This window comes from Myiozetetes cayanensis, unplaced genomic scaffold (assembly GCF_022539395.1).
Source record: "Myiozetetes cayanensis isolate MyiCay16 unplaced genomic scaffold, myiCay2020 scf15, whole genome shotgun sequence".
Classification (NCBI taxonomy): domain Eukaryota; kingdom Metazoa; phylum Chordata; class Aves; order Passeriformes; family Tyrannidae; genus Myiozetetes; species Myiozetetes cayanensis.
Genome location: NW_026087159.1, coordinates 18,324,350 through 18,347,917, shown reverse-complemented (window position 1 = coordinate 18,347,917; position 23,568 = coordinate 18,324,350). Strand labels below are relative to the sequence as shown.

General features: G+C 43.6%; 1 protein-coding gene across 1 annotated transcript in view; it reads left to right on the top strand.

Moving 5' to 3' along the window:
• The first annotated feature begins 2,090 nt into the window (after positions 1–2,090).
• ATRX (ATRX chromatin remodeler) overlaps positions 2,091–23,568 on the top strand; it is a 67,661-nt gene continuing 46,183 nt past the window's right edge. The window contains 7 exon segments of the mRNA XM_050310543.1: positions 2,091–2,252; positions 12,227–12,339; positions 15,191–15,246; positions 16,609–16,661; positions 18,019–18,143; positions 19,385–19,504; positions 22,916–23,025. Of these exon segments, the coding sequence (XP_050166500.1) occupies positions 2,233–2,252; positions 12,227–12,339; positions 15,191–15,246; positions 16,609–16,661; positions 18,019–18,143; positions 19,385–19,504; positions 22,916–23,025 (597 nt within the window). The 5' untranslated portion in view covers positions 2,091–2,232.

Below are 23,568 nucleotides of genomic sequence, written 5' to 3'. Positions count from 1 at the left end.
TGTGAATTGGAGACAATTAAATTGGGGTTTTAAACTGCTTTCAAATACCTTTTTCCATCTCCCGAGGAAATAATAATAGAAGAATAAAATATCCCAGAGTAATAGTAATGAAGCTGTGTTGTTATGCTAAATCAGTCAGATATTTGTCAGCATTAGGGACTAAATCCCTTGAGGAGGAAAATGAGTGTTTTGTGTTCTTACTTTAATCACACAGTTGGAATCCTAATGCAGAGCTAAGAGCAGGCAATGCTTCCGGTTTCCTTCATCTGACTGGTGGCAAAAACACTGAATTCCTTTTTACAGTTTTGGATGGAATTTGTAACAGTGAGTTAAGAGGGATTCAGTTTTTCCTTCTGGAAATGGAGTGAGAATGCAGGCAACCTTTGGTCTTCTCCAGGTCCAGCATTGGCCACGAGATAAATTTGGTAAAAAGTTGCAGTTAAACCTCTGGTATTACTAAATTCAGCAATTACAGGATGCAGCTCTTGGGTAAAACCTTACATTTCTAAAAGAAATTGTGTTTAGACCCACTTGTAGGAGAATCTCCCTGGGATGTGTGAGCTTGTACGTGCTGAGGTGTGAAAGTGCCGTTGATTCTGATATTGTTGCCTCTGCAGATGAAAAGGATGTTTAAGGATGATTTGCTTGGGTGTTTTCTCATGTTTCATACATTGTTTTACGAACACAGGTGAGTGGGTGCATTTTATTTTTTCTTTAGTTCCTGCAGAAAAACATTAATTTTCAAAACTGGTTTTCTTTTTTATAATGAGTAAATAACACTCGTCACCTCTTTGAGATTCTGTGTGATACTGGACGGGGTTTTGGTGGTCGGTTCTGTTTTGGTCATGTGGGGAGATGGAAGTTCACACAAAACCTCAGCCAGTGGAGTGTGGTCACCTTGTCATGAAAGTCTGGGACTGCTTTCCCTTGGAACAGGGCTGTGTTCCAGTCCCCCTCCTTTCCCACGGAACACCTGACAGGAGTGTAGAAGCTGCTGGTCATTGAGCTGATCCCTGAAGGGCTGAGGGTGATCCCTGTGGAGGAGGAGGGTGGCTCTGGAGCTGTTACTGGAGGGCAGGCTCTAACTCTGAGTAGCTGTGTCACTCTTTGTGAGGGTGCTGTTTTTAACCGCTGTGCTCCACTTGCTGCAGCTGAGTTGGTGTTGCAGAGTGGCCCAGGCAGTGGCCCCTGTGCTGCAGTGGCTCCTGAGGACACCAGCTCTGTCCCTATATCCATCCCATCCAGGGTTGGGCAGTGCCAGCAGCTCTGTCCCTGTGTCCATCCTGGCCTGGGTAGTGCCAGCAGCTCTGTCCCCGTGTCCATCCCATCCAGGCTGGGCAGTGCCAGCAGCTCTGTCCCCGTGTCCATCCCATCCAGGCTGGGCAGTGCCAGCAGCTCTGTCCCCGTGTCCATCCCATCCTGGCCTGAGCAATGCCACCAGCTCTGTCCCCGTGTCCATCCCATCCAGGCTGGGCAGTGCCAGCAGCTCTGTCCCCGTGTCCATCCTGCTGGGCAGTGCCAGCAGTTCTGTCCCCGTGTCCATCCTGGCCAGGCAGTGCCAGCAGCTCTGTCCCTGTGTCCATCCCATCCAGGGCCGGGTGATGCCAGCAGCTCTGTCCCCGTGTCCATCCCATCCAGGGCCAGGCAGTGCCAGCAGTCTGTCCCCGTGTCCATCCTGGCCAGGCAGTGCCAGCAGCTCTGTCCATGTGTCCATCCCATCCAGGGCCAGGCAGTGCCAGCAGCTCTGTCCATGTGTCCATCCCATCCAGGGCCAGGCAGTGCCAGCAGCTCTGTCCATGTGTCCATCCCATCCTGGCCAGGCGGTGCCAGCAGCTCTGTCCCCGTGTCCATCCCATCCAGGGCCGGGCCCCCTGCTGGGCACAGAGGGCAATGCACTTTAGTGCGAAATGACGTCACGGGCATCGGTGCGTGACGCCAGCGTGACGTCAGCACTATCCCAGCCAATCAGCGCAGGAAAGGTTGGGACAGTGACGTGAACTACCCTAGCAACAGTCGGCGCGGCGCCACCCAATCAGAAAATAGCAGTGGGCGGGCGTGAGCCAATGGGCGCTGTCGGCGGAGGCCGGCGGCGGAGGGCGGCCCGCGGGGCTCGCTCCGATAAGATGGCGGCGGCGCTGGCGATGGCGGCGGCCGCGGCTTTGTCTGCGCCCAGCGCCTGAGCGCGGCCCCGGCCCGGGCGGCCGCTCCGCTCCGAGCAGCGGCGGCGGAGTCATGACCGCAGAGCCCGTGAGGTACGGCCGGGCCGGGCGGCGCCGCGGCGGCCGCGGGGTGGGGCGGGGCCGGGCCCGGCGCGGCCCGGGCGCGCTGAGGGCGGGAGGCGGGAGGCGGGAGGGCAGCGCGGCGCTCGAAGCCGCGGGGCGGCGGGGCCGGGCCGGGCCGGCCGCGGGAGGGAGCGGGAGGGGCCGCGCGGGGCCGCGGGAAGGCCCCGGGGCCGCCCCCGCCCCACGTGCGAGCGCGGCGGGGAAGCCGCGCCGAGCCCCGCCGGGCGCGGACAGCGGGCCGGGCCGTCCGGGCGGGCTCGCTCCGGGAGCGGGGCTCGGGCAGAGCCCGGCGGGGCCGGGCTGAGCGAGGCGCCATGTTCAGCTGCTCACACATAGTTGCCTTTGTGTGCTGTCGGTGTGCCCGCGGCTCGGCGGCGCTGGCCCCGCAGCCCCCTCAGCCGCGGGCTCCACACGTGCCCCGGGCACCGCCAACCTCGAGCTGCCGGCGCTTGACCCTCGAGCGCTGCACGGATCGTCGGCATCAGAGTGCTCTGAGGGGGAGGCATCGCTCTGTGACTGAGCCTTGGGCGAAGTTTTTTCTATGGTCATATCCTGTGTCTTCACCTCCCGCCTTTGACACTTATTTCGAGTAGTTCGTAACTGCTGTGTCGTTTTGGCCAAAAGTTCAAGGGGCGGGGGGTTTTCTCCTCTTGCGTGTTGCTTGGTTTTAAAGCATTGATGCTTCCGAGGAAGAGTCTCCAAAAACCAGTTTCTCGAAGATGACCATCGTTGTTGATGTTGATCACATGCTGATGTGGGTCATGGGTATTGCAAATGCACATTATTTGGTTCATGACTTCCCAGCAGTGTCTTCTGCATGTGTTACTTTGTATGACAGGGATTGCCCACCTTTCCTTCTTTCTCCTCGCTCCCACTTTCTCCCCTCTGTGTTCTTAAAGTACTTTGAGAGCTTAAACAACTTTTTTTGTTGGATTGATTGTTTTGGGTGTAAACTGAAACACTAATTAAGGGACTTTCTCTTTTTTTTCTTCTCCAGTCCTTGAAAATCAAGGGTAGAGTTTGATTTGTGTATAACACAAAGATCTGGGTTATTAATATTTATGGCCTGGTATCCAGTCATCATTATATATACTCCTCCATTTGGACCACTTTGCTTTTTATTTTATTGTGATGGTTGTATTTTGTTCCCTGTCCTCCCATATCCTGCTTTGTCTTTTTTTTGAACTACTTGTTCCTGGTCTAGAGGATGAGGGGTTTGTACTTAACCCATTCCACTTTCTTATGTTGTCATTACTGCAGCAATTATTCTTTCCACTGAGGGGCTGTTTCAGAGGAAGAGGATGCAGAAACAATAAATTTTCCATGCTGTTTTTAGATTACCTGTAGACAGGATTGGATTATTTCAGATTATTTGTAATCTGCAAGGTCAGAAACAGATCTGAAATTGTGTGTAGTCTTTGGGTGGGAACCTGTCCACAAACTGCTTTTAAGATGGACAAGATAATTTTTTATTGTGCCCCAGGCTTTCCTTGTATTCCTGACCTCAGTTCTCATTGAGTCTAAATGTTTGTTATAATTCTCATCCCTCACAGAGCTCACTCCTGAGCAGTTTGTCTGTGTTTTACCAGAACAGATCCGTGCCAGGAGCTGGGATGGACTGCAGGGTCCCAGGATTTCAGGGTTATGATGCACACGTTGCTTTTCCTTATTTCTGTCCATTCAAGTTGTCCTAAAACTTGGAGAGAATGAGGTGAAAAAGCAAATCAGGCTCTGTCTCTCTAATTCCCATTTCCCACAAGTCCTTTGGCTGTCAGCTGCCTGCATTTCTGTCCCCCACATGGTCACTGCATCCCCTGCTCCAGTCACAGGGGTGCAAAAATAAAGTGCCAGGGGATTGTTGTTACCATTCTCTTGGAAGGTGTGCAGGAAATCAGATTTGGATGGAGAAATCTGTTCCCATCACTTGTGGAAGATGAACTTACAGGGTTTCAAAGAAGAGTACATCGATCAGTAATGGGTGGGCTGTGGATGAAGTTTTAAACTTTGGTTATAAGGAGTATTTTAATATAATGTTAAGATCTTAGGAGTCTCCTGTGTCCAGGGTGAGAGGTTTAGAATGATAAAAACTGGAATAATTTACTAAGAAACTTTAAAAAATAATGCTGCTCCTGTAAATGTTTATAAAGATTTCTCTACAACTTTTGTCCCCAAAACTTTTTTTTTAAAGTGGAGGAAGGTTTGTCCTAGTGACCTACCCCATTCCTGCAAGTTCATACATTGTACAAAATAAGCATGGCCATAGAAAAAGAAAACAGCTTTGGAATATTACTCAGTTGAACCTTCTGGTAGTCAGGGTAGTGACTGCAGAGTTTTTAAGCTGGCAAAATAAACTTGGCTCTTATTTTTTTTTTTTTGTCCAGACTTTTCAACTCACAGTGTGACATTGCTCATTTGGTCCTAAGGTTTTAGTTAAATTGTCTGCATTTTTCAGTCAGTTGACACTTCTGAGTGATGTTACAGGGCTGTCTGAGGCGTGTTATGTGATGCCACAACAATATAATTGGAAGGTAATCAATACCAATGTTCCATATTCCCTGCAGGGACAGCACAAGTTCCCATCTTTCACACTGTCCCAGAATGGGCATAGGTGGATTCTTTGACTCTTCCCCCAAGAAGAGCAAATCTGGGTCATCTTCTGTGCCAGATGTGCCCCAGAATTGATGTTTGCACCGCTTAAACTCCCTGAGAGGATCTTACTGCAGTGACTTTGTTATTCCTGGCTTTGTACAGTGCTGTTTATTAGGGCTTTGTAAGCTTTGTGTCAGGATTTCTGGAGGGCTTCACTGAAGGTATCTTCATTTTCTGTGAATTAATTCAAGGTGACAGAGGGGTGTGTAGTACAAATTCTGCAATAAGGTGACCTTAACATCGTGGAAGCTTGAAATTCCCAGTTCTCTTATAGATGAAGGGTGGAAAAGGGAGTACTTTTTAACATGGCTATACCTCACCAAAAGAAGTCAAAACAACGCTAAAATGTGCTGTGTTCACCATGAAACAAATGTCTGTGGTCTGTGTCTTTTAAATTGGATCAGAGGTGTCTTTTATAAAGGAAGAGCCTGAGGATAGTGCTGAACCTCATGGAATCACTCATGGTATCACTGGAGCTCAGCTTACGCCTGCAGGTGGTTTGGAAACGTGAGTTAGTTCAGGGACAGGTCACTGACAGGTTGTTCCAGTGGTGTGGCAAGAGGAGAAAGAGGAGATGGTAGAAATTCAGTGGCAAATATAATGGAAGGTTTTATAATGACTTTAAAAGAGGTAAAGTGCCCTGATTTACTAAAGGAGAAGAATAAAACTTTCATAGTCTGTGATAAAATCTAGTTATCATTCAAGATGGACAATGGATCGATTGGTGATTTTTTTTCTCTAGAAAAGGAGTGAAACCTTGAAAAAAATCAAGAACTTGATTACACAGGTTGGTAACCACTGTCAGCTTTAGTGCTGTTCAAGCAGTTTATTTGCAAATCCCAAAGCTGCACAGTTGTAGAAATTTCTATCTGAGTAGGCCCAACTGGAGGTTTTTTAATAGGTTTAGCCCAGAGGCCTTGTTGGACAAACACATCTATAATGTAAAGCAAAACTGGAAAACAGGCAATAAATTCAGGACTGACAGTGGGGCAAACTCAGATGGCTTTTATCTTGTGAAATAAAAAACTAAGCTTCAGGTGGGCTGCAGCCCTTCAAGCCTGTGGCAAGCGGGGTTGGGAATATCTGGGAGAGCTAAAAGGACAGACTTTAATTCTCAGGGAGAGTTTGTGCTGAAGGATGTCTCGTTGAGAACCTGTGATCAACTCCAGAAGCAGAAGGCAAATGAAGCAAAAGGCAGTTTTAGGATTGAGGGGCCTGATGCTGTTGGACATTCCCTTTCCACAGAGTGTTGAAGCATTTTAAATGCAGCTGTCTGGTTTGTGTGTTATATGTGCTGGTTTGAGCTTCCTTTCGTGGGTTAATATGGTCAGGTGCGCAGTTTGTCGTGATTTTATAAGGGTGAAAATACAGATTTTCAAGTGGTGACTTCAGTCTTTTCCAGCTTGCAGATTATTTCTCTGTTGAAGTTACACTTCTGGTTGGCATCAGAGCCAACCTAACAGTGAGATTGTTGGTGTTGGTTTTGTGTTTGTGATGATGCTGTTTGTTTGGGTTGAAGATCCCATTAAAGAAGCAGGTTAAAAGTGAAAGTTTATTCTCGCTTCTTAGTGAAGCACAACAGCTCCTACCATGTCAACAGAAAGGAATTGTGTAATCTTCCTTGAGCAGGATAAAGGGTCTCTTAGTGGCTTTGAACCGCTGCTTTCTCATTCCCCTTGTGTGTCTGGAGGAAGATCATTCTGTTTACTTGTCTGAACCTGTTGTGCTGTATTTAAGCTCCAAAGTTACTTCATCCACATCACTGAGTGTCTTCAGTTGTACCAGGTATCCCTTGATTAAGCCCCTGTGGATTTGGGGTCAGTTCTAAACAAAGCAAAAGAGTGAGTGTGTGTTAACAAAGTCTTTAGCACGGAGTCTCTGATGAAGTGCTGGATGCCTTCATCTCTTTCCAGTCAGGGGTTTGACATTCGAGTGTTTGCTGATGTACCTGATTTAGTAAGTTCAGTGTGGTACAATTCCCTCTAAACACCAGAGAACTGTTTGAATGTGACAGTGGTCAAACACTGGAGCAGCTCACCCAGAGAGGTTGTGGAGGCCTGGACATTTTCCTGGATGACCTCCTGCATCTGTCTGCTTGTGCTGGGGCGTTGGGCTGAGATCCCCAGAGCTCCAGCCTGAAGGATTCTGTGATTCTCAGTGTCTCTTCTTGACCATCTCTGACTTTGCTGCTGCTGAAGGTCCAGTCCCTTCCTGCCCAGCTCAGGCTGACACTGCCTCTGCTTGCAGGAACATTGACAGCAGTGAGCAGTGAGCTGCACTGGGGAAATTCCCAGATTCAGGAGGAGAAATGGCTGCTTCCCGTGTGGATCAGCTTCTGTGCATAAATCAAAGCAAACACTTGTATGGAGAGGAGGAGAAGGGAGAGAACTGAGGGTGTGGGGGGCAGCAGGTGTGAGCGAGGCATGAGGGTTTGTGTCCTTTGGCAATAGAGCTGGTTGATGCCAACACAGATTGTGTGGATCCTGATTGTAAAACCTCACTTGTTTTGGAATAAGTTGGTCCAAAATTTGAATCAGATCTGGGCTTTACAGCATTGTGTTGCTTTGCCCTAGGAAAACCATTATTGAATTAAAAAGCAACCACTGGGATCAAGTGCCCTGTTTCCCCACCTTCATAAAACCATATTTCACTTTTTCAGCTGATGCAATGGTAGGCTGATTTCATTTTCTGCTTTTGTATTTATTCTGAGACAAGTAGGCTTCTTAGGATATTGCAGGTGTGTTCATTCCTTTTTTTTTATTGGGATGAGAAAATAAACAATTTCTGTTGTAGATTTTATCCTCTGTCACTCTTTCCAGTAGCTTTAAGCTATTTCATTCATGTGTGTTCAGCCACAATGTTGACATGTTCTGTATGACACAACTCTGTAGGCTCTGCCCTCATAACTGAAATCTTTGAAGGGGGGTCAGTCTAATCCCTTTCCTTCTCATCAGGAAAACATTCATGAAGATTTTCAGGTGTCACAATACTGATTATATGAAGGCACAGATATTATGCCTTCCCAGCATCTTAATTAAAATAGTCAGACTTTTGCTGTGGGTTATTAGACTTCTGCTGTTCACACAGGGATACAAACTGAAGCAGAGGGTGGCAGTCCAGCAGTTGAAAAGCACATCTGCTTTTATTTTTCTTTAATTATTTTTCCTAAGGATTGTTTAATTGTGCCTGCTTAATAGTTATTCTGCAGTATTTCAGTTCAACTTCAAAAGTGAAAAATGGCTGGGATTTAACTTGGAGGAACTGTAAACATGAATTTACACAACTTGTGCCCTTGAACTATTTTAAAAGTTTAAACAGCCTAAAGTTTTAGACAAATATTGGACGTAAGGAAGGCAGGTCCTTAAGAAAGGCCTTGTCAGCACTGGGATAAAAGCTGGAAAGCACTGCTCTCTCACTGACTCCCAGGAGCCACTTGAAGTTCAGATGAGGGGCACTTGTTTAGACTAAAAGTTGGTAGGATCCTGTGGAAGAATGACAGATTTGTTTGTTTACAGAAAAAGTGGTTTTCCAACTGTTCTTCCAGATGTTTGACACTAAGATGTTTGTCTTTGAAATGGGTACACTTGCAAATTTCCCTACATGGGGGAAATCAGCTGAATTTATTACCAATCAAATCAGGGCGGGGTAATGAGAAATAAACCCCCAGTGTTCAAAGCCCCCACCCCTCCCAGGTTCAACTTCACTCCTGATTTCTGCTTTTCTCCCTGAGTGCAGGGGGATGGGGGTGGTGGGTGTGATCTGCTCATCACTCCTTCCTCCTCACCTCCTGCCCTGCTCCAGCGTGGGGCGAGACAGTCCTCCGGTGAATCTCTCCCGTGTGGGTTCTTCCCATGGGCTGCAGTTCTTTCCAGAACTGCAGCCCATGGGAAGAACCCACACGGGAGAGGTTCACGGAGCCCCATGATGGGAGTTGAGGAACCACCTGCTCCAGCACGAGCTTCCTGCAGGGTCCCAACCTCCTTGGGGCCTCCCCTGCTCAGGTGTGGGGTCCTCCCCGGGCTGCAGGGGGGTCTCTGCTGCTCCATGGACCCCCAGGGGCTGCAAGGGCATCTCTGCTCCAGCGCCTGGAGCTCCTTCATCCCTCCTTCTCCCCTGGCCTGGGTGTCTGCAGGGCTGCTGCTCTCACATACTCTCACTCCTCTCTCCCAGCTGCTGTTGTGCAGCACGTTTTCTTCCCTCTTCCTAAATATCTTATCCCAGAGGCACTGCCAGCATTGCTGGTGGAGCCATCTGGCATTGGCTCTACTGGACGCTTCTGGCACCTTCTCACAGAAGGTTCTGTCACCAAAACCCAGGGTTTGTCACCCCTGGGTTCTGCCACACAAACCTAGCATAGGTAAGAACATACAAGGGGACAGTGGTCACAGCCAGACTGACTGAATTGTGTTGTGTCTAGATTAGGAAACCACTCGTCTAGTTCTCTCGTTTATTCTAAATATTTGTGGGCTCACCTTCGAGGTGATTTGCCTGCTCTGGACCTTTCTGTCACCCTGTTAAAGGCCGGGAGTTTATTGTTTGATGTTACAGCGCTCACTCTGAACGTGGGGAAGAAATGCTGTTCTCACAAGATGAGTTTCCCAAGGTCACAAATCAGGTTCATGGCCAAGCCAATAATAGCAGGGCACCTTCCCTTTCAGTCCTGGTTTAATTAGTGTTGAAATAGCTCTGGACTGATGGTGAAGCCATTTGCTTGGAGCACACAGGTCTGAAAACAGGAGTGAGAGCTGTTCCATGTCGAGGAGCCTGCTTGCCTCAGTGGTGCTTCTCAGATGCTTTGGCATTTTTAGGTTTCTCTATTGTTTTTTTTTTTTTAAATACACATTTACAGGTTGTGATCAATTTAGTAGTGAAGGGGTCTGTATTGCAAAGAATAAAGATTTTGCAGTAGAAGCTTTAAAAAAGCTAGATTATTATTCTCAAGTATAAATACATGACATATAAATCACTTTTGTACAAAACTGAGTACAGCATTGCCCTAAATTAACATTTCTCTCTGGTGAAGTATGATAAGTGTAACACCTTTTCTTAGGTTTGACCTGGTATTCCTTAATACAGGCTTATGGTACAAAATGATGATTAATCGAGAGGAAAAGCAAGTTAAGGAAACTTTTTAGTATTACTTTGTATTTTTTCTTTTTTGCTTGTTTGTCAGCAAGAACATTTTGCTCTGAAAACAATAATTTTAGTCTAGTTATGGTAAGAGTTAATAAATGATAGTAGATAATGTTCCAAGTGTTAGTCACAAAGACACGTGCCTACTATACTGAGTTCGTTTTGTATTGAGAACAATAATACTAAACTCATCTGTAGTTCCCATTTTCTTTCTGAAATGCTGTTACCAAAACAAGTTATTTATAAGTTAAATGAACAGAATTCCATGTGGTCCTTTTTTTTTTTTTTTGGTTTTTACTACCAAAAATGTACTTTCTTGTGGCCTTTCTGAATGTGCTTTATTTCTTCCGACCATCTGGAGTGGATATAAAATCTCTTTATATGCTTTTACTATCAAATAATTCTGAACAACCCTGCTTTTTTTTTTAAACCTAATGTGAGTAAATTGTCATTAAATCTCCTTTCTAAAGGAGAGCATGCAAGCTGTTAAAACTGCAGTGTGTCATTATCATCTCCCATAATGTTTTCCAAGTATGCCCTCCATCCGTGAGAAAAAGGGAAGCCCGAATTTGGGGACTGGCAGTTGTGTAGCAGCGTGAGCCCAGTAATGAGAGGGAAAGACTTCTGGACAGATTGAGAGGAAAATTTTAAGATACACTGGAGAGTTGAACAGCTTTGTTACACTCTTTCAGAGTCACTTGAGTGATTGATGGCACCGATCTAGTCCTGAAAGAAAAGTGCCCTTCGCTCATGCAGAAGATCTTTGTATTCCAAGGTGCTATTTTGTTTTATTTTGAGTACTTCAGAAGATGCAAAGAAACTCAGTGTTACTTTTTTAAATGGATGTTTTATGCTGTTTCACGTGTGGCTCTTTTCATTGGTTGAAATAGTCATTTGCATTGAGGTGATGCTGCCCTTTCACTCGTCGTTCACCTGCACCTCCTTCTTATAAAAGGGGATTGTTGTAGCAATAACAGTTAAATTGAAAGGCAGAAGTTAATAAATTGATGTTTAGAGAAACAGTGGAGATGATAAAGGTGAGTGGATTGAACCCCTGAGAAATCCAAGTTCCTATGACCTGTAAAACAGGGACAGAAAATGTTATTTCTTCTTGCTATTAGAAGGCTATTTTGGAATTAATGGGCTCCCTTCTGCAGGGGGCAGGGCAGGGCAGCAGTTGGAAAAGCCGTGTGGAGCTGCTGATAAGGCAGGATGAGTCAGACACACGGGCTGACAGATTCCAGAGCGCTGATAGTGGGCAAACAGCTGAGTGGGAACTTCTCTCCAGGGGTCCCGAAGCCTTTGGCCTTGACCACTGCACCTGCAGCTGGAAAAGTCTTGTCCCAGGGAATTGCAGAAGCTTTGGGAGGAGGAGATCTGCACCAAAGGGAAATAACGTGTGGGTTATGACGTGGGGCAGCTCTGGAAGGAGGGCTTGGGATGAGGGTGTTTCACTGGCACGGGCAGGAACACCCCAGACTGACAACTCCTGGGCTCTGGGAATGCCAAGGGAAGGTTCCCAACTCTACCAACGAGTTACCAGTGCTCACACAAACAGGTCGAGGAATAGCTCTGGTCCTGCAGGGTTGTTCTTTGGCAGAATGAACACGTGACCCAGCAGGTTTGTGTAGATGGTTGATTTTTAAGGAAAGTTTGGCATGAGCACGTTCATCTGCCACATTCAGCATACCTGATTTTGTATGTGAAACTGCTGTCAGTTCCAATGTTTTATATCCCCAAAGGTTACATTTGTGGTAATAAAATCATGATTTTATTGTTTTTTACCTGTCTGGTCTCTGACAAAGTAGAATCCTAAATTAATTTCTCGCTGTCTTCATGGCATAACAGCATTACCACTCAGGTTTTCTTGAATTCTTCCAGTAACTGTAAACAGTAAAAATGACTTCAAATAGCCTTGTTATTATTAACAAAGTCCTTAGTGCTTATTTGTCAATAAGGGTGCACCTACCACTTGGCTCAGGTTTTAAAAAAAACATATGTGATTTATTTATATTTTATTTACTTTGATATACTTGTACAGAAACAAATGTTTAAATCTCTCGTAGGTCTGTATTAATTGAGTTTAAACACAATTTCCTTCCAGCGTGGTAAATTAGAGTGAGACATGTGAGTAATTTGAGGTGTTACTTGTGTTTTAACAGTGAAAGCAAGTTGAACACGTTGGTGCAGAAACTCCATGACTTCTTGGCTCACTCGTCGGAAGAATCTGAGGACGCAAACTCTCCTCCAGCATTATCTAAAAACAAAAGCATAGGTAAAACCACACCTTCTGGTTGTTTTTTTTTTACTTTCAATGTGTATATGATTCTAAAGTCAACTAACTTGCTGTTGTTATTTCAGTTTGTCACACTTGGCTGGGGCAATTACACAAAGTCCTAATGTGGGTCAAGTGATGATATCTTAATAAATACACAATAGACCTTTGATGAAATATTTATTTCAGTTCTGAATCTTTCTAAATGGGAAGAAAATCTGACCTTCTGGTAATTTACCTTCTATGGAACAGGAGGTGGCAAACACACATGTATTTACTGTGCTAGGAATTCCTTGTTCAGTGTTCCTGAATTTATAAATGCAGTTTCTTGGTTCTTCTGCTGAAGTAAAGCTTTTGCAGTCCTTGTAGTTGTGGAAGAGGTTCTGGACATTATGCTTTTATAGTTATTTGAAAAAGATTTCTACATATAATCTGGAAACATTTGAAAAGGAAATAAGATTTCTGAAAACCTCGAGTCCTACACTAGGTCAGAACGGGTTATTAGAATTTTTACATACAAGTTGGAAATAGGTAACAAATTTCAAACACTGTTTTGATTACAGTGATTAAAAGTGAAATCATTTCATATCAGTCCTGAATAAAATCTGTTTCCAAATTTAACTGATTAAACTGTTTCTTAGTTGAACTTGGACTGGAGACAGGTGCAAACCCTTTCAGTCTCTGCTGTTTAATGAGCTAAAAGTTGTGCTGAAGTGGTGGAGTCCAGGAGAGTGAGAGTGCTGGCTGTGTCATGGAGTTTATTTTCAAACTCCTCTTGTCCTAAGTAATATCTTCCATGGGTTTTCTGCCATGCTCCTTTTATCTTTTAATGATTTGTTTTGAGGGAGTCTCAACTTTAATGCTCACCAGCATCAAACTGAACTGCTAACATAGGAAAAAGAAATTACTCCTGTGATACCTCAGCAGAATAGTAAAATAAACTGTGTTGTAGATGCATCTCAAAGCGAAAATTTTGCTGAGGGAGCACACTGGGAAAAAGAAATCTTTTCCTTTATCCTGTGTAGTTAAAAAGGTAGAATTTGGTTCCTTGCTGCAAAATACAGATTGTCTTTGAAATGGGTACACTTGCAAATTCATAGCAGGCGTGTTTCAGTGTTGGTTTTGAGACCTAAAATAGTGGATTGAAGTAGAAAAGTCAAGACTAAACACTTAAATGTTAGGAAATGTCAGAATTAACTGTGCAGATTTCCTTCCTCTCCCAATGTGTGGATAATGAGAGTCTTTAGCAACTGTGCTTGCTTTTGTTGTACTGCACAGGATGCTCGTTACGAGCTCAAGTTATGGATGTGGCTGGGGCCAAATCAGGTTTATGCAGTAGTGGATCTTGGGTTGTTGCAGCTTTTGGGAGATATGTGAGTTATTGGGTCGAGTGTTGTGAGGAGGGAGATGATGGTGAAGGTTAAGTGTGGCTTAGGAGAGTTGGAACACGTCCCTGCCCCACACAGAGGTCAATTAAAATAGGAAGCAATACTTGATTTTCCAGCCTTTCTGATGTTTCCTTCTCCCCTCTGTGCTGGAACTGGAGGTGTCCCTGCTGTGAGTGCAGCCCCTGCCCTGCAGAGCCTGCAGGGCTGGAGAGCAGGAGCAGGAGCAGTGGGTCAGCACTGGGAGCTCTGAGGGGACGGTGGTTCTGTGGGAATGGCCAGGGAGCACATCCAGCTGCTTTTGGAACAGCCTGTGTGCACCAGCTCCAACTGCAGAGTGTGCAGGGATTGGAGCTGCCAGGGCAAAGGAAGCTCTGCCAAGATGTACAAACTGGCATTTTCCATAGATTTATCACTTGGCCAAGTTGCTCAAGAGTAGAATAGGTGGGCAGCATGTAATCTCCAGAGGAAATGTCACCCTCCTTCTAAATCCCAGCTTTTTTTCCTCAGAACACAGAAATACCTGTAATATTCTAGAGAAGAAATTTCCGATATTTAAAAGGGCCAAAAACATTTGCTTCCGTTTTTTTTATTCCCTCCTTCATATGCAGAAATGACTGGATAATTCTTGCTGCAATTTACTGAAACAATTCAACCCAGGTCAAATATTCAGCACTGAATTCTCAAATCAAAGTCATTTAACTATTTTAAAGTGTAGAAGAAAATTGTTTGGTTTTCCCAAAACTGAAGTTTAAGGATAAATAATTTGCAGTGTTAGTAGTCTTGTGCTAAAATCACAAATAATCCTGATATTTACAGGATCATCCAGGATTGTAATTATATTGTAAATATAATTACATTTAACAGTGCATCTGTTAAAATCCTGCTGTTCCTAAGCCTTTGGAGCATCTTCTTCCGAGTATTGTTGAATCACTGAACTTGAAACATTCCCTTCCATTACTGGTGGATGGGAACAGGTGCTAATATGTTGCAGGTCTTTAGGCTTTATATTCCACAGTTCCTGAGCCAGAGAGATGGGAATTCACAGTCATCTCCTGTATCAAAGGGGTTTTTTATCTGCAGTTTCGTGATCCCACATTTAATACTTTATTTCTAATGTCAAGATGTGTAAGAGAAGAAACTTGAAGTGACTGCTTAGCGATCACCAAAAATGCACTAATGTGTTGTCTCTGCACGCAGCTGCACTTGCATTGCTTCAGGATTTCTGCACCAGCAGGAAGGCTGTTCCTCAGCCTGTGTGGGACTGGACTGAGGGGGATTCCCAGATTATTTCTGTAAAATGTATGCCTTACAGTGGAGTGTGTTTCATCGTGCAGCAGTTTGTCTCTGAAAGCCACACAGTCACCTTTGTTCAGGCTGGTGAAACATAAACAGTGGGATGTGCAATGTGAAGAACCTGGAGTGTTTCTTGCAGTTCAGTGGATTCCTTTAATTTCTCTCCGTAGGTAAAAGTAGAGAACCTAAAGGAAGTCCAGCTTCAATGGAGAACAATAGAGATGAGGTAGGAATAAAAAGCACTTCTGAATTCCAGTTGCATGTCTAGTGCAGAATGGCTGAGCTCAGTGTGTTGCTTTTGCAATAAATACTTCAATAATCCTGTCAGAACCACCCAGTAAACGTCATCATGTCTGCTGAATGGAAGCATTGCTGTAAAATATATAAAAATAAATATAAAATTAAATTTTATAGTTTGACTTAAACTCACTTAGATTTAGGCACGTGCAAGCAGTTGCTTCTGTTCTCTGCTTTTATTTCTAAATTAGTGAAATACATGAATTTACTTGGGCAACTTCACTGTCTTTCTGGTGCACAATAATTCCTGAGAATGATGTCTCTAACAGAGTTGGGCTTTGCTTACCTGCAAATGCTTACTTGCATTTTTGTTAAGAAATGAGTGCTGTTAATTGATTCATATTGAGAATACTGCAGAGTGAGGTTTTCTTTATAAAGAAATTTGGTTAATATTCTTTAATCCTTATTCTGTTCTTTGGATTATAGGTTACCAGGCTCTTACTGTTTTTGGTTTAAAAAAATTGATCTCTATTTACTCTTACATTGTGCTACTCAGATAAGAGTAGGTATTTAGTTGTCCTTTGAGGCAAATATGCAAATATACTTCCTTTTTTAAAAGAGAAAGAGGTATGGACATACAGGATCTCTATTAAACATGAGCAGATTTTATTCTGTATGATGTGTTATGCACATCAAAGAGATTTTTCCTGTGGTCCATGTTACTACTAACTGTTCTCCTGCTGGAAACATTCTGCTTGACAACACCTTAACATGTAGAGAACACAAGTGCCAGAACAAGTCCTGCCTTAGTTTGCCTTTCCTGCTGTAAACTCAGATGTTTTCAGCTGCCCAGCCCTGCTTGTGATACGAGTGCAAAAACCTCAGACAAATCAATTTTCCCGTAAAGGCAGCCGGTGCTTTCTGGCACGTGAGCCAGGTAACAATTCCCAATGTTCTGTTGGCAGCTCCTGGGTGGAGCTGGCCAGGGTGCCCAGTGCCAGCCCTGCAGAACCCTCTGGGGGGGGTGTTGGAAAAGGCCGTGGTTCCTTCGTGCAGCCTGAAGAGCATCCACGGGGGCATCCACAGGAAGCCCCTTCCTTCTGATCTGAAACTCCAGAGATTTGGTTGAACTGAACTGGCGTGACTGTTGAAATTGTGTGTCAGTTGTGTGTCACTTGTTAATGCTTTTCCTGCTGCTTTTTTCAATATTTATTTATTTATTTATTTTTAATAAGAGCACTGGTGACTTCTGAGATGTGTTCTAGTTAAAGCAAGAAATCGTGGGTTTTTTTTGACAGGTCCCTTGGATACAAATGTGTTGACCTTTACTTTTTTTTTTTCTTGTTTTTAGGGCAGTAGTTCTTCAGAAAGAACCAAATCCTTAGGATTATCCCGTTCCAAAAGGTTGGTTTGGAAGATAAAAACAAATAAATTACTTTTTGGTATGTGAAACTATAGAGAAGTCGATGCACTATGCCAAGTATTTTTGGTATACATAAATCCATAAAGTAGCAGAGTGCTGGTAAAACAAATAATACACTTAAAATTCAAACCGTTTCTCAGGGTCAAAGGTAAAGATCACAAAGCCTGATTTTTATAAACAAACACAAGATTATCCCATATCTTCAGGACAAAGGAGTTTGTACAAGAGTTCCTTCGCTCTTGCTATTTCTACATGTAGGATTCTTCTGAAAAATGTAACTTGGGTTGTATGGAAAAAAGGGCTTTATGTACCTTACTGCTGGGAGGCTGTAACATCAAACTGTGCTGTTGATGCTCGTTCAAGTCCTGTCATTCATGATTTTCCATGCCCACTTTCATCAGCTGCCTTAGAACTGCTCTTTACAAGTCTGGGTCTCTTTTCACTCTCCTTTGTATCCAAGTTGGTTTATTCTGTCCTGTCTGCTGGCATTAATATTCTTCAGTCTCCTCCTTGTTGGTCTTGATGCCACATTTGCAAGTGTGGTTTTATATTTGGCTTTGATTTCTCCCTCATCTTCTGAAGACAGTGTCCTGCTGAACTCTTTCATTTATATTGCTTTTAGTCCTGGTTTTTTTTGCATCCTGTCTTACCACTAAAGGTGTTTTCACTTATACATGTGACATACTGTGCCTGATACACAACCAGTATCCTGCAGTACTTCATGTGTTGCCTTCAGACTGGTGAAAATTATGCTCCATATTCAGTATTTTCTTTCCCCTGTCCCGACATAGTAAATTAATTAATTTTCGTGGATTCAGTTCGAAATCACGTTTGTGTGGAATTCTGGCAGCTGTTCCTTTTATTCAACAGTCAGCCTTTTCATTTCTCTCCTCATTTCCTTTATTTCCTTGCAAACATCTCTTCAGCCAAGCTGCTTTTTGTAATTTGGTAATATCTGTGTGCTCTCTTTGTGCTGCCTGTTAAACCTGGAATGAGGGATAAAATTTCTGAGCAGGCATTCACTTGTGTTTCATTTAGGGGTTTTCTCATAGACTTCCTTAAAAACACATCAAACCTTGAAAGCCCCTGAAACAAAATACTTTATTAGTATATATTTTTATTTCACATAGAGGGGAGAATTCCTGTTCCTAACAAGAAAATTAACCTACAGTTTATATATAATAATAATTTGAAGCTTCCCAGCCTCATAAAGTCTTAAATGAATTTAGAAAGAATGTAGTTTTGCCCATTAACACCATGTTTGCAAAGCTCCAGGCTTACCTGAAGTGCTGTGTGTACTGTTTGTCAGAGCATGTGTTTGTTTTTCTGTCTATGCAGGAAACCTACAGTTGTAACAAAATATGTTGGGTCGGATGAGGAACAAATTGTAGATGAAACTGTAAATGAAGATGTTTCAAATGAGAACTCAGAGAACGATGTAGATATGAAAAGCTTACCTAAAGGTAGGTCGTGTCTTTTTTCACTGCTGAATTCGGGAAATTAGCCAAGGTGATGAGGCAGCATAAATAATTCCCTGGAATGCAGATGTTTCGAGTGCCTGGCTGAGGTGCTGTTAGCCTGGACACACCCGTGGGTGTGAGCACACCCAGCAGAGAGGAACCCAAGCACCTCTGAGTTGGGACCTGGCAGGGGTCAGTCCGTGGGTGCACCAGGATGTGCTGGTGGCTTTTTGTGCAGCCATCTGTGCCAAACCATCCCAGAACACAGAAACAATTCCTTCTGTTGTTCTGTACAAGTCTCAAGCTCTGTCTCCTCGTGGTCTTATTTTACAGTTCTCCTTGAGGTTGTTTATTAGCAATTAGATCAAAAAAAAAAAAAGCAAACCTAACTCTGGGAGGGAAATGTCATTATTCAGTGTATTTTTAAGCACCTTTTAGGAACAGTTAATTCTATAAACTTTGCATCCCTCTGCTCTTAACTATGGTGTGAGTTTGATTATCTCCTCCATTTCTTACCTAGGGGAGTTCCAGGAAAAATTGCTGCCGTTTACTCCATGAGCAGCAGAATTTAGAGCAATCACTTTAAAATTAATTTTTTTCAGAGTATGAGGTTATTTTCAGTGTCCTCACAACAAAAGTATAAAAACTGAGCTCTTAAGTAGGAAAGATATATTTTTCATTCACATAATTTTGAGTAGTTCCCTTCCTTGAAACGAAAATGTGAATTCCTGAATTTTCTTCGAGACAAAGCAGTTTTTATTGCATTGCTTTTTCATTTGATTTCACGCTGAAATAAATGCAGGCCAGGGGAAACTGGATAGAAGGGGGCAAAGAGAGAAATGCATAGTTACTGTGGAGGTTTGGAGGGGTTTGAGTGCTGTAACCCAAGTCCTTGATTTGTGGATTGCACTGCAGATGCCTGTCCACACCCCCCACAGTGTGACAGCCCTGTCCTGCACGTGCCACGTCAGGGCAGAGGGAGCACAATTTACCCCTCAGCCCATCCAGTCCTCAGCTTTTGTCCTGCAGCTGCAACACAGATGTACTTTGAAGTGTGTGGTGGTTTGGTTTTGGGTTTTCTTTTGTTTTTGTTTTTTTTTTCTGTGAACCTCTGTGCATTCAAAACTTTGTCGAGTTTTAGGCAACAGATTGCATTTTTTTTTTGTTGGCTTTATTTAAACAGAACTTTTTGCACTTCATCTGGATGTGTAATGGTTTCCAATTTCTAAATAAAATTATTCTAGGTACAGTGGTTGTACAGCCTGAGCCAGTGCTGAATGAAGACAAAGATGATTTTAAAGGGCCTGAATTTAGAAGCAGAAATACCGTTAAAATGAAACCTGAAGCTCCCAAAAAGCGTGGAGGTAAATACAACTTAAAACATCTATTCAAACGGGTTTAAATTGTTGCTTACCGACCACATTTGGTACCTCTAAAAAATCGTTCCTATTTCTGAGAAATTATCCTGAAAATACCTCCACTCTTCTGGCTTTTTGTTCATGAAGGATGCTGAGTGACAGAAATTAGCCTCCATTGCTGCCTCTGCAATGCAGCAGTGAAAGCTAAGATTAGTTCCCATTAAACTCCCTGTTTTCTGTAGGTACAGGATGCATCGCTGGGTACAGTTGCTTGGTTGCAATCAGGTGCTCCAGGTGTTCCTTTTTTAAGGAATTACCTTGTAACAGGGTTGATACAGGAACCTTCACTGACTCGCCAGGAAAGCAACCACGTGGGACACGTGTAGGCAGATTATCCCTCAGTGAGCTAAGAAAAAACCCAAACCCTCAAATAATTCAAAGAGTTTTGTTTTTAAATTGTGGGAAATTCCCTGCCAGTGGGCCCTTCTAAGGATTATCCTTGAAAAGCTGCTGTGTCAGCTGCTTTCCCATAGTCCTGCTAAAATTGAGAACTTAGGTAGATTATAGTACTAACAGAAATGAATTTCTCTTATTTTATTCCAAAATTTAGAGGGAGGATTGTTTATAAAGTAGCCAATAAGAAGGCAGATATTTTTATTAACACTACTGGCAGTATCTCAGTTCACATACCTACAGCAGTACCTGGGATATCCATACAAACAGATCTTGCACACACTCTTCATTCTTCCCATTATATCATTTGAGATATTTACCTGTAATTTATTAATTGCCATTTCTCCATTTGTGGTGGAAGGGGAGTAAAATGTGGCTGAGTGGGAACGTGCTTGTGCATACACATGGGCTCATGCATGACCTTAATCACATTTTGAGCGCTGATGTTTCCTCTGAGTTAATGAATCTTTGCGAGCTGGTTCTGTTTTATTCTTGCAAGATGTCCCGTGTGCAGCATTTAGGAATGCTTTTCCCATCTGTGCTTGTAACATTTGCAAAATGGTCCAGCAGGACTCTTCAGGGGTGCAGCGGTGAGAAGATAGGACCCTTCTGCTTGAGCTTTGTGTCTGCATCCCCTGGACAGTTTGTACGACCTGCCCTTCCAGCTTTCTTTTCTCTATCCCCAGGGAATTTGCAGGCCTTCCTTTGTGTGTCTGGACTGGTTACTCATGAACTGTGCCTGACATGGGGGAATAGTTTGGGAAGGGACAGGAATCTTTATCTTTATCTGGGGCAAGCTGAGCTCTGTTAATGTCTCTGCTGATAGAACTTGGTTTTAGAGCTCTCCAGTGTGTGTGTTAAACTCCTGCCAGCTTCCAGGGAGATGGAACAGCTACTGCTGCTCCTTGGGTTGACCCCTTTCCAGACCAGGAAGGGTAGCCAGGTGAGGGATGTGACTCCAGTCAACCTCAAGAGCAGCTGGATTAGGGAATATGCCAAACCAGTTTGTTTGTGTCAAACTTTGTCAGCTTTTTGCATGAGGGGACACTGAGCTTTGTCTTGATGCCTGACTGAGGTGCCCTGTGCACGTACAGAGCAGGTAAATGTGTAGTCCCTGAGATCCTGAGTTGTCTGCACAGTGCAGGTAAATAATAACAATAAAATAAAAAATACCAGTCTGTCCTGTTCATCATGGAGTGCATCTTTGCACTTGTATTAGGAATTATATGTCCTGTTTGTATTAGAAATAGTGATAGTAATAGAAGTCTTGCCTTTCTAGCAACCAAGTGCTCTCATCTGAGACTGCTGAGAGGCATTGTGTCATTATTTTCAAGTGTTGTGTCTGCAGAATGGTTATGATTGTATTTTTGCTAATAAACTCCAGTAGGAATGTTTTGAAGTAAGTATTTTCTCAGTATTAATGAATTAGTAGTGGTTGAGATTTCTTTGGATCATCATCCTTTGCAGCAGTAACATGGCTTACAAAGGTTTGCCTCAGAAATTCTCTCTTTCTGCTGCCAAGTTGCAGATTTGAGGAAGGAGGCCGTGGTGCTTCCCTTCAGTTGTAGAAAAGAGGGAAGTGGCTCAGGGCTTGGCAGGAGTGGCATGTTGTGCCTGGGTGGGTGTGTGACAGGCCTGGGTTGGGTTCTGTGCTGTGGAACGTGGCATTGGTTCCCAACAAGTGCCATGCCATGGATGCCTTTAGTCAAGGCCACCAGCAGTGTCTGAAACCAGTGTTTGAGCTGCTTTGGAGGTCATCAGGGGGCTCTGTGAGTGCCCAGGCCCTGCAGACCTGCAGTCAGGAGTGCCTGGAGGTTGGAAACAGCAGGTATTCAGAATTTCCCTGAGTTGCAAGGGTGTATCAGCTGTTCTCACTGGCCTGTGAGCCATCTGAGGTGGTGTTGAGCAGCAGGTTGCTGGTAGCTTGTATTGTGTCTTGAGAATGCTCACTGAGTTCCTTAACACTGTGGTGTTGGTGCTTCTGTGGTGGTGATTATGTGAGAAACAGAAAAACATTTGGAGTCTGTACCCAGGCTGTGACCATCAAGTTGAACCATCTGAGGTCATTTCCTTGTGCCACTCACTGACCACGGCAGCAAAGGACAGGTCACAGCTGAGTGATCCCTCTGTCTGCTTGATCCCAGATGAGGTTTTTGGAAGTGTCTGAGCTTTCACAAACGGTTTTTCTTTCTCTGCTGTTGAAAACAGAAAGGTCTCACAGTGGTTGGTTTAACAGCCTGGCGTGGACTGAGCCTGCCAAGCCCACCTTCACCACTTCCACAGTGAATTTGGGGGGGTTGGCAGTAAAGAAATGTTTTCTTGACCAAATGTAGGTACAGCAGCCAGGGGTGGTCCACAAACTGGGAGCAATCAGCAAGATGGGGAGTACATGTGTGTTGTAGCAAAATTGTAGTTTCACAAAAAGCCAAACAACAAAAACCGCCATCGAGAAGGGAACAAAAGGTGAGAAAAGATTTTTCAGGCGCTATTAAAAGGATTTTGTGCATCTTCTGTCATGGTTTTCTATATTCTTCTTTGAGAAACTAAACTCTGTGTGAAAGAAAAATGTAATACAAACATGAATTAAAATGGTATTTGTTAAACAAAAAAATTGGGAACATTGTCCAGAACATCAGGGCTGCTCTGGAAGAGTTTTATTGATGACTCTTATTTAGGTGTGTTCTCAGGAGGTGACCAGTTGGCCCAAACTGAATCTCTCAAAGGAAAAGAATTGTATTTTCACCCTAAGTGGAGCATAGAAATTAGAGGGAAATTCTTTCAGTCTTTAAATGGCAAGTGGTTACAGAAAGATTTCTCTAGTGCTGGGTGGTAAAGAAATAAAGACCTAAAACCTGACAGGCTGAAATATTGTAAGAAAATGAAATAGGTATATAGAGATTTCTCAAAAAAAAAAAAAAAAAAGAAGGAAAACAATTAATGTGTGGTTTATAATCCTCTCTATAGAGGAAGGACTGCATGGAATTGTAAGCTGTACAGCTTGTGGGCAACAGGTGAATCATTTTCAAAAGGATTCAATCTACAGACATCCTACACTGAAAGTTCTTATTTGTAAGGTATGTGGTAAACAGTTCTACTGTTTGTTTTTGTTTGAGATGCCGTATTAGTTGATTTGGGTGGGATTTTTGTGGGAGTAGTTCTTGGTTTTAGTCATTAGCTGTTACAATTAAGGAAAATAAAAGCAGGGGGAAAAGCAAATATACTTACAAATTTATATTCCTGTTTTCTTATACCTCAGTTAAACTCATGGTGTTTTACTTGGAATTTAGTTTTATAGCTTTAAGGCTGTAATGTTAGTGAATTTTTAATGTTAAATGATCTGTCTGAAGTCTCTGCCTACTCGTAATGTATTGTAAGAGCAGATTCAAGTCTGGATCTCCTGGTAAATTGTTCTGTGTAAAACAACATTGGAATAAGGAGCAGAAAAGTATCTTCAGAGCCCTGTCGGTTTCTGCAGCTCCTGGACTGTTTTAATTTACAGCAGTAACGATGATCTAAACCCAGCCTACCCCCAGCCCTGGCTCTTCAGCTGCCTGCTCTCCTGGGGGCTCCAGAGGCCCTGAGTTGCTGCAGTGGGAACAGGGGGGCACCAGGGCAGG